General features: G+C 52.7%; 2 protein-coding genes across 9 annotated transcripts in view; both read right to left on the reverse strand.

The window, feature by feature from the left end:
• LOC113968679 overlaps positions 1-10,793 on the reverse strand; it is a 279,507-nt gene that overhangs the window by 26,944 nt on the left and 241,770 nt on the right. The window contains exons 5-6 of one of the 8 annotated variants that reach the window (XM_027685454.1): positions 6,335-6,437; positions 4,469-5,526 (exon numbers count right to left, since the gene is read on the reverse strand). The exons of 6 other annotated variants lie outside the window; for them this stretch is intronic. In XM_027685454.1, coding sequence (XP_027541255.1) covers positions 5,519-5,526; positions 6,335-6,437 — 111 coding nt within the window. In that variant the 3' untranslated portion in view covers positions 4,469-5,518. Of the gene's footprint in view, positions 1-1,038; positions 1,558-4,468; positions 5,527-6,334; positions 6,438-10,793 lie in introns of those variants that run through there. One more of the 8 variants, XR_003534594.1, reaches the window with a different exon arrangement.
• Positions 7,183-9,713, reverse strand: SOX2 (SRY-box 2). The gene has a single exon (XM_027685453.1). It carries the CDS (start codon positions 9,183-9,185, stop codon positions 8,238-8,240), a length of 948 nt encoding a protein of 315 aa, XP_027541254.1. The 5' UTR covers positions 9,186-9,713; the 3' UTR covers positions 7,183-8,237.

Raw genomic sequence — 10,793 nt, forward strand, 5'->3', positions numbered from 1 at the left:
AAAAAAAAAAAAAAAAAAAAAAAAAAAAAAAAAAAAAAAAAAAGTATTGCCAATCAGTGCCGGGGGGGCAGGGAAGAAATCTTACAATACTTTATATTCGCCACTCATTTTGGATTTCATTAGTGGGAAAACTCACTTCTCAGCCAGTTATAACTTCTTTCTTTTTATTTTTCCTTTTTCTTTCTTTCTTTCTTTCTTTTTCTTTCTTTCCTTCCTTCTTTCTTTCCTTCCTTCTTTCTTTCCTTCTTTCCCTCCTTCAGGGGCTGCTGGAAGCGGGACCTGGGGCCCGTGCCATCTCCCTCGCCAGGGCCGGGCAGCTCCGCGCCGGGGCTCGGCAGCCCCGGGAATGGAGCGAGGGGCTGATGGTGGGTCTCCCCAGGAGAGAGTTTATTCATAATTCATAGTAGCAGAGCAGCCTGCACTCGGGAGACGGGGAGAAAGAAGCGGCCAAAGAGACCAAAGTGTCTCCAGCAATTGCGGGGGGGCGGGGGATGGAAGGTGCAGGGGGTGTTACCGGGGGTGCCCGGGCAGGGGCGGCGGGGCCGGCGGCCACCCCGGGGAGGGGACGCGCCGGTCCCCCTAACCCGTGGAGAAAGTTATTATTGGCCAAACTCTTCGAAAGGGACTCCGGGGAATTTGGGGGTAGCTTGGCTTTTTCAAGAACCGTTTTTCAGAAGCATTTGCAAGCGAAAGAAACCGAGCCGAGGGGTTTAGATTCAGGTATTTGATCTCGCCGGACCCAGACATCTAATTAGAGTGGCCTCAGCGATTGAAACGGTGTTAATTCCCATTGTTCCCCGCTCAGATCCCTTGGCCCTCCACCGCTGGGATTCTCTCCTTTTCAAAATCCCAAATAAAAATCTTTCTACTTGAAACAAACAAGCAAACAATTTCTGTATTTCCCCCCTTTCTGGCCCATTTTCCTCCATCGCGAGCAAAAGCAAACACTCCTGGGTATTTTTTCGCAGACGCTGGCAAAGAATCACACCCCCTCTGTGGGATCTTAACAGAAATAAATCACAAGGAGCTCTTGCCTACCTGAAAAGTAGGAGGAAATCCGAGTGTCTGGTTTCGGGTGTAAAGTGTGTATCGATAAACACAGCCGTCTCAGAAACGGGACCCAATTAATCTATGGGTTTCTTTACATCACCCCCCGTTCGGATGTGTGCTTTGGAAATATTGATTCATTGCGATAGGAAAGTCGCAACTACTGTGTGTGCATAACATGGGGAGGACATGGAGCGAGAACCCGCAGCAACGCAAAGCCCACTCGCGGGAGAGCCAGATTGCTTTTTAAGCTAAAACTAATAATTTCATAACTGATTCACATTCAATCTGGCGCCGATGACGTCACGGGGCATTAGCATACGAGGAGGGATGAAGCCAGTGTGGCTGGAGTTGATAAGGTGCCTCCTGAGGAATTCGCTGCTTGTTTTAATACATTAATTATTTCTCTGTCTTCCTCAACTTTTGCAATTTGTAAGGGCTTAAAGGAACCATCATTCCCAGCGATGGCAGAAGGACACGTTGGAGAGCTTCTCCCGCGGCACCCGCCCCAGAGCCTGGCAGCCGAGGGCAACGTGGGGATGAGCCCCAGTCCCGCTCCCGGAGCCCCGGCCCGGCCGCCCTGCAGAGCGCTGCGGGATTTGGTTCTAATTAAGCCGGTCCCGGCCCCGGCCCCGGGCGTCCCTATTCGCCCGAGTAAGCTCGGCTCGCTCGGACGGGCCTCCCCAGCGCCAGGAGCTTCCTGCAGGAGGGGAGGCGAGTTTGCAGGATCAGGCCCTCAGCCTGGGGTGTGTGTGAGCTGTGAGTGTGCATGAGTGAGTGCGAGTGTGTCGGTGTGTCAAGACACCCCCGCGGAGCCTTCCTACGGGAAAGCCTCTGCAGAGGCCTGTTTCTTTCCAGAACCCGGTGGGATTCCCTCCCTCTACCCTCTCTCCACCCCCCTCCCTCTCCCGTTAATCACGACCTTCTGCAAAAAAAAGGACCCACATTACGTCATCAGCCCTAACTGCTGCGGAGATGATGGGGTCACCAAGGACCCGGGGCGGGGGAACCCGCGGGGGCCGGGCCTCCCCTCCCGCTCTCCCGGGGCAGCGGAGCCTGCCCGGGAGCGGGGGCACGTCCCAGCCGGGGGCCAGAGCAGCCCTGTGCCCGCTGCTGGGCTCCGGACAGAGGAGCCGAGAGGAAAGAGCTCAGCTCCTGCGCTGGGGCTGACAGGTCGCCCCCGAAGTCCCGCTGCCCCCAGAGCTTCTAGGAACGGCAGGCATCGCCGTTTTGGCCCCATCGAGCTCCGCCGGGCCCTGCGGAAGGAGTCTGACAGTCCCCGGCCCGGCAGGGTGCCCCTTGGGGACCCTCCCGAGTCTCGGGCTATCTCGCTTCTCTGAAGAAGCCAACTGCCTTGGAATACCCGCTGGGTGACTTGAGTCTGAAACACACTTGGAGGGAAGGAAGGAGGGAGGGAAAGGCGTTTTTCTCGGGGAGGGAGGGACGGGGAGCAAAACAGAAACAAAACACATAGAAACCCTAATATAATTAAATTTAAAAAAGGATAAATTAAAACAAAACAAAAAAAAACCCCACGCTGCACAAGCTCTCGCCCATATGGCAAAGGTCCTGAGAGGCAGGGGCCAGAGACAGACTCCTGCAGAAACTTCTCCGTCCCGGCCCGGCTGCGTTCCCCGCGGCCGCCTCCGGACAGGACTCCCGTCCACGGGCTCCCCCCGCACTCCTGCCCACAGGTCTCCAGCTGCTCCCCTGGGAGAGCCGGGCCGCGTGGACGGACCTTCCGTGCGGTGCCGTGCGGGTCTGGGCCCGGCCCTCCTCCAACACTGCTAAATTATAATGAAAAATTACAGCTCGTTCCGGCGCGCCCCCTCCCCCTGCACGCACAGGCGCACACGGACACAAACACACGCACACACAGTCACACACGGTCACACTCACACACAGTCACTCTCATACGCGGCTCAGCCGCAGCAAACCCGCTGCGAACTCCAAAGCAAAGCTCCAAAACCATCCCGCGAGGTTCGGGGTTTCGCTTTGTTCCCTCCTCCCCGCACCGCCCGCCCGCCCGCACCTGCCGGCGCGGAAGCTCCGCCGGGCCCGGAGCGGCGCGGCCCCGGTGCCCGAGCAGAGCCGGCCGGGCCGTCCCGGAGAACGGAGCTCGCCCTCCCGCTCTCGCACAGCCAAACGTGCAGCTCCGAGAATTTCCGCCCCTTGGGCTCCTTTTCTTTTCAATTCGCAAGTGAACCAGCCCCCACACTCACTGCAGCGCTGTGCGTCCTCGCCAAGTGGATTGGTTCCTCAAAAGCAAAACAGTACCAAACTTCTCGCAATTCCCCGTGCCATCGTCAGAAAAACTGGTTTTAATTACCAAAACTCAAATAGCGGCGGTGCTAACTAGCAGGCGATCAAACCGCAATCAAACTTCAATCTCTGAGCAGTTAGCTATAAACTGTCAGCAATTGAAAAGTAAACCTGGTGCACACAAAGGCTCTGTTTAATTTTCTTGTTGTAATGGCTCTAAATGAGGACCCCATCACTATGCAGTTAAGCGGTGTTGCTTGTCCCCCTGAGGCGCTGATCAGTTCTTTTTAATGTGAGAAAACTGGCAGCTCGAAGCCCGTCAATGGAGCTCCCACAACAAAAGTCCTGAAAAGCTGAATGAATTGGGTTTGTAATTACTGCTTCCCTCTCCCCCCTTGCAGCTTATCTCTTATTCATTCAACATATATTATTGTCACCTAATCGCACACTCCCAACATTATTTTGGTTTTTTGGGGGGGTTTTTTTGGTTGCTTTTTTTTTTTTTTTGGTATCTACTACTGCGGACATGTTTGTTGTAGAAATTAAACAAAATAATCCTCCCTTCTCTCTCCTCCCCTCAACAAGAAAAATATTGAAACGACAGTGTCAGGCGAGGCTGGCTGGCACTAAAAACGCAAAGACGAAGCTCTCCTGCCATCTGAATGTCTGCATTGTTGCATATATCCTCAGAAATCTCACAAGCACCGAAGCAGGTTTTACATTTTAGTATTTGAGTTAGATCAGGATTTAAATAAGTGAAGTGTATCTAATCACACCTATCAGTAATGGGCCTCTTTCTTTCAGTGGGACCTGCATTATATACTACTTAAATTGCTGGGCTATCTACCTCCAATTCGGAGGCAGATATACATGCCTGCTGCCCGTTGGGGACGAGGAGGAATTAATATGGAGACAGAACACGCTGCTTCGGGGATCACCGCCACTCCTGATGTCCCACACGGCACGGATGGGCATCTCAAGGAATCAAAATGTATTTTCGATCAAGAAATGTCTGACGGCAACCGGCAGCCGCTCGCCCGCCCGCGGGCTGGAGCCGGGGCTGCGACGCAGAGCCTCTCCCCAGGTCCCCCACCGCAAGAAGCTGTCGGTTGCAGAAATAAGTACAGCTATTACAACCAAATCTACTAACAGTCTAAATAATTAATTGAACCATTGCTCTTTGACCCTTAGAAAGTCCAGTAGGGACCCGTTTGTAGTAATAATACCCCCGAATGAGCCCTTGTCAAATATTCATTTAGTGGTTAATGTGAGCGATTTCCCCCTGGGACAGTCTGTAATACCAGCTTCCCAGCTTTGGCAAGAAACCCTGCTAATCTACCTCTCCAGTTCCGCAAAATATTTTAACACCCCAGTACTTAAAAAGCCGTAAAAAAATCACAGGGGAAACTATAATCTTATCCTTGGGTTCATTTTGGCTCTGTAGAAGGTTAGGGAAACATTACACTGGTGCTCTTGGGCCGAGCATCACCCTGGCTATAAAGAAGACAACAATTCACGAAAGGGAAACCACGGAGAGCCCTAAAGGTCTTCAATAACCAAAATAAAAACATACCCACGAGCTCTGCTACACATTTCAGCTGCCATAAACAAAAGCCCAGGATAATGGCTTAGGTGTAAATGGCTTTTATTGAATGTGTTGAATTTAAAATAAGCAGTGGACAATGGCGTTCCTCCAAGTAACACTTTAAAAATAAAACCGTTCAGCTGTACGTGTAAAATGCTTTGGGTTATCCTCTCTAAACGGATAAATGGATGGATGGATGGATGGATGGATGGATGGATGGATGGATGTAAGGAATCTGTCCAAGGGATATCAGGTTTCAATCACATATATTCTGCATCGTACTCCGAAATATAAGCTTAAACAAATTGCCCATATAAAAAGTTGCTGAATTCACTAAGCCTGAATATGTGGCTTAGTGCCTTTTGTTTAATGGTATTAGCTCGCCTTCTCTATGCGAATTGTAAAAGGACCAACATTTCCAAATACCCCCCTCGAATATTTTAGTTAGCACTTCAAAAAGGGGACAGGTTTTATTGCTGTTAATTGGCTAAGATTCGCTTTTAAAAATGGAATCGTGATATCGATTGGGCTTTTATTCCTGGTTCTCTTTTCTCAGCAAGGCGAGCGGGAGTGGGGATGTGGGCTCGTTATCACGTGAATAATCCCCAGACGCATTGCAAACGCTCACAGCTCTGAAAAAGAATATTGTACTCATTGCATTAACGTGAAATACATAGAAATGGTTGAGAATCTGCAAAAAATGTTGTTCTGCTCAAGTACCGCGACGGTGCAGAAGTAAAAGGGACAAAGGGAGCTAAACACAAAACCAGGCAGTGAGCAAATCTCCACATCTCCTAGTCTGTCAATGTTAGTTTTCATCTGGATACCAGACTTCAAGGATGGAGGCCAGAACTGAGCCTAAGAAATTGCACTACCAAATAAATGCCACAACCAGACAGGTAACTTTTGTGTGTGTGTGTGTGTGTGTGTGCGCGCGCGCTTTTTTTACCCAGCCTTCTTTCTCCCCAAACTAAAGAGAAATCCTATAACTAACAAGAAATACTAGAGAGAAAAGCTGAGCAACACTTGCCCCATTCTGGAGTGCCTACTTTGTGCCTTGCCATCAACCATCACACGCTTTCCTTGCCACGCACCACATGCCATAAGCAGAAGACACGACCAGTTTGCAACCACAGTGCTCCAAATCCCAAATTTCATACCTTTTTTTAAATTATTATTATTTATTATTACTTGCACCTCCGTCACTCGCGTTTCCCAAGGGAAACCGCAGCCGCGTTAACGGCACCAAATAAACGCCAGGGCTTCGCCGGGGACAGGGACTGTCGCAGAGGGTGCACAGCTCTGCTGCCCATCGCCCCCTGCCCTGCCGGGGTCGCGGGCCCTGTCGCTGGCCAGGGCCGCCAGCGCGGAGCAGCGCGGAGCGACGCGAAGCCCTGTCCTCGGCAACTGCGGCTACGACCATACAAAGTAAAACTCTACCTGGCACGGATGGTGGATCTCTCCTCCTATTTGGCGGGCGCCACCGCTTCTCTTTGGAGCTGTGACCGGCTGCAGAGAGCGTCCGAAACGGGGCTACACCGCGCTGGCAATTTAAGAAATAGGATTCAAGAAAGAGCTGTGATAAAACGTGAATGTCTCTGGCATTCGACTGTTTTTGTTTGTTTGTTCGTTTTTTGTTGTTTCTTACCTCTGCCCGGCCTAGACCACCCCCGCCCCCACCTCTCACCTCCTCCTGCGCGGCCCAGGAGCCAGGAGAGGAAAGTTTGGGAAGTGGCGGACAAAGGGAGTGGGGAGCGCTCAGCCGCGCCAGGCCGGCCGCGCTCGGGTTCCCGGTCGTGGGAAGCCGGCTCCCCTCCTGCCTGCCCCAGAGGAGGAAGGCACAGCTGGGAAAAGACAGAAGCGCATTATCTGTCTCTGGCAGCCGGGAGGCCGCCGGCGGTGCCCGCGGCCGGGCCGCCGCTCCCGCCGGCCCTGCCAGCCCCCGGCTCGGCCCCTCCGGGGGCAACAAGTGGTCAAAGGCAGCGGCGACCGAACCCCCCGCACCCCGCCGCACTCCGCATCCTCGGGAGGGACGGGAGGGAACTGGAAAACAGCTTCTCACTCCGCATTCCCGTCCCTCCCGAAAGGAGGCACAGGCAGCTACTCCATTAAAGCTATCGTACTTTCTCTCTCTAGACATACATACTTAATAAAAATATTCATGCGATATATATATATATAGCTGCATTATTTATGGTATTCGGTTGGCTACGGTGATACCTTTTACTGCATGAATTATTTAAAAAACATCTTGCGTTACAAAAATAAATCCAAGACTCAAGAGGAACTTCAGTGTCCATATGTCAAAAATTTATTTATCTCAAACTGTGCATAATGGAGTAAAAACTTAACTTGAATATGTACCTGTTATAAGGATGGTATTAGTTCAAATATATACATGGACTGTCGGCAGACTGATTTCAAATAATACAGAGCCGAATCTTTAAAATACAACTACGGAAAATGAGGAGAAAAAAAAAGAACTTAAAATATCATCACAATAAATTTACAGAAATATTACAAACCATAAGAAAATATTTCAAACACAGTAATTTCAGGGTTTTTTTTTCTTTCTTTTTTTTTTCCTTTCTTTGAACAGGATGAAGTCTGGAAACAAAAAGTTATTATAAATTAACAAACGGCATGTGAACCTGCATGGCAATTTTTGTTTTTTTAACAAGAAGTAAAAAAAAAAATTTAGTACAATCTAAACGTTTGCCCTTATACAGCAAACCAAGTCCATGGTTCGCAAGTACTCATCCTACCTTTTTGTGTCTTTTGTACAATTTCTAAAACAATTTAAATGTCCAAATGCCGTAAAATAATTTCCTCTCTCTCGCAGCTGCTATAAATTCAGCTGCCAAAGCCAAAATGCTCCAAGAAGACACTATTTTTTAAAAATAATTGGCAAATTCGCGAGCCTGTTTTTTTTCCTTCTCTCTATATTACCAATGGACATTCTGATTGCCATGTGTCTTTTGATAAATACTGTACAAAAGTTGCCTGCAAATATTAAAACATTTTCCTCTTCGCTCTTTGAGTCTAGCTCTAAATATTATTGGTAAAGACTTTTGCAAACTTTCTGCAAAGTTCCTACCGTTTTCACTAGAACTTTTTAAAAGTTTTGTGTAGTTGCTTCCCCTCCGAGATCTATACAAGTTCCTTGTCGGTTTAATTTCTGACCCCCCAACCCCCACCCCTACCCCCCGCCCGGAGCTTTCTCTGTACAAAAATAGTCCAAAAAAAAAAAGTCCAGAATTTCTAATAAAAGTTTTTTTGTTGTTTGTTTTGTTTAGTTTTCCTTCCCCCCCCTCCCCTCCCCGCCCTCCCCGGCCGCTTTGTCTTACATATGTGATAGAGGGAGTGTGCCATTAATGGCTGTGCCAGGAACAGGTGCACTCTGGTAGTGTTGGGACATATGAAGTCTGCTTGGGGCAGCTGGTTCTGGTACTTCAGCACCTGGTAGATACATGCTGATCATGTCCCGAAGGTCCCCAGCTTGGCAAGGAGCCCTTGAATGAGACGAGGAAGTGACTACGGGGGGACTGGAGCTGGATTCCGTCTTGACCACCGAGCCCATGGAGCCCAGGGCCATGCCCGGGGTCCCTTGCTGGGAGTAGGACATGCTGTAGGTAGGCGATCCGTTCATGTAAGTCTGCGAGCTGGTCATGGAGTTGTACTGCAGGGCGCTCACGTCGTAGCGGTGCATGGGCTGCATCTGCGCCGCGTTGTGCGCGTTCAAGCCCGGGTGCTGCGGGTAGCCGAGCTGCTCTTGCATCATCCCATAGCCTCCGTTGGTCCAGCCGTTCATGTGCGCGTAACTGTCCATCCTCTGGTTCACCCCAGCTCCCAAGGTGGCCCCAACCCCTACCCCAGTCGTCATGGTATTGGTGCCCGGTGCCAGTAAGCCCCCCGGCAACGTATACTTATCCTTCTTCATGAGGGTCTTGGTTTTCCTCCGGGGTCGGTATTTATAATCCGGGTGCTCCTTCATGTGCAGAGCTCTGAGCCGCTTGGCTTCGTCAATGAAGGGTCTCTTTTCCGCCTCGGATAAAAGTTTCCACTCCGCCCCGAGCCGCTTGCTGATCTCGGAGTTGTGCATCTTCGGGTTCTCCTGGGCCATTTTCCGCCGCTGCCCGCGGGACCACACCATGAACGCGTTCATCGGTCGCTTGACCCGGTCCGGGCTGTTCTTCTGGTTGTTGGCGGCCGAGTTGGAGTTGCCTGTGCCTCCCCCCGAAGTTTGCTGGGGGGCGGGAGGTTTCAGCTCGGTTTCCATCATGTTGTACATTCAAACTACTTTTGCCTGGAACCAGCCTTGAGCAGAGAAACGAGGAGCAGCCGCAGCGGAGTCCCAAGCCGGACTTTTTTTTTTTCCTAGGGAGGGGTAGGAAAGGGGGGAGGGGGACTCCCCAAAACCACACTTGGATCAAGATCAGGATCTTCCTCTTCGCTGATGGATTAATAATGCTAATAACTGCTATTATTACTGCCGGAGCCTTGATTTTAAAAAACTTCTTCCTCCTTTTTCCCTTTTCTCTGCCTGCCGCTCTCTCTCTCTCTCTCTCTCTCTCTCTCTCTCTCTCCACCTCGGTCTTAAAGAGCCAGCAAACTACTTTACCCCCTTTTGCAAACACACACACTCTCTCTCTCTGCCTTGACAACTCCTGATACTTTTTTGAACAAGTTAATAGACAACCATCCATGTGATGGGGGCTTGTCAGGCAATAAATGCGTTCGCCCCGGCCAATCAGCGCTCGGCGGCTCCGCCACTGAGGACAAGTCTCTTCCCCTGGTTTTGCATGAAACGGGGCGGGGGCTGGGCGCGCCGGGACGGCTCGGCGGGGAGGCGGGCCCGGGGGCGGCCCGGGCGGCCACTGCGAGCCTTTGTATCTCCCCTTCCAGCAACAGGTCACACACGCCTTTTGGAGGAAGTGGGTAAACAGCATTGTTGCTACGTGGTGGTTTTTCTTTTTCTTTTTTTTTTTTTTTGCCTTTAAGTTGGTGTTGGCTTGGGGCTGGGAGAAGCCGTGGGGGGATGCGGAACGGCTTCCCCCCGGCCCCCACCCCCTCTCTCTGCCAGCCCCCCTCGGGGCGGAGGGGCCGCCCGGCTGAAGGGGCCCTGTGCTCGCCCCGTCCAGGCCGAGTGCCGCGGGGTCCCCGTGGGAGCGGCGTCCCCGGCCGGGCCCCGCTGCCTTCCGCCGCCGGGGAGTCGAGCCCGCCCCGCGCAGCCCCGGCAGAGGCTGTGCCCACCTCCCGGCCATCCCCCGGGCCCCGCTCCCAGCGCCAAGCTCTCCCCGCGACCCCCGGCCTCGGCGGACGGGGTTGTCCAGTGCAAACACGGGTCCCTCACACGCCATCCCCGCAGAACACAAAGCGCGGCCGGGATCCCTCAGCAGGGGCCGGGGAGGGGTGCGGCCCTCGCCCTGTCCCGCGCACTCCGCGGGGTGCGGGCGGCGCTGGGTGGGCTCAGCCCGGGGGGGTGAGCAAGGGGGGCGGGACGGCCGGGCGCTACAAATAGGTAGTTTTGTTTCCCTTGTTGTCACTACACGGGCCGCACAAAGCCCCGGCTAAGTTTACTTCCACTCTCTTGTTGGGATCTTTGTTGCTAAACCGCACTTGACGACAAAGGAAGGAGGGGAGAGAGAGAGGGCGCGAGGAGCAGTAGAGCGAGGGGGGGGAGCCGCTCTCCGCCACGGCCGCGCTCCCCCCGCCCCGATGGAGCTGCTCCGCCTTTAGGTCGTGAAGGCGGAGGGGCTACGGGGCGATGGGGGACCCCGGGGCGGGGATCTCGGAGCGGGGATCCCGGAGCGGGGCCGTGCGGGGCCGTGCGGGGCCGTGCGGGGCCGTGCGGGGCCGTGAGGGGCCGTGAGGGGCCGTGAGGGGCCGTGAGGGGCCG

The sequence above is a fragment of the Neopelma chrysocephalum genome, unplaced genomic scaffold, assembly GCF_003984885.1.
Source record: "Neopelma chrysocephalum unplaced genomic scaffold, ASM398488v2 Primary Assembly neopelma1_69, whole genome shotgun sequence".
NCBI classification, from domain to species: Eukaryota; Metazoa; Chordata; class Aves; order Passeriformes; family Pipridae; genus Neopelma; species Neopelma chrysocephalum.

Bases quoted from the DNA above. Each gene is read 5' to 3' on its own strand.
- SOX2 (XM_027685453.1), bottom strand. From the start codon at position 9,185: ATGTACAACATGATGGAAACCGAGCTGAAACCTCCCGCCCCCCAGCAA.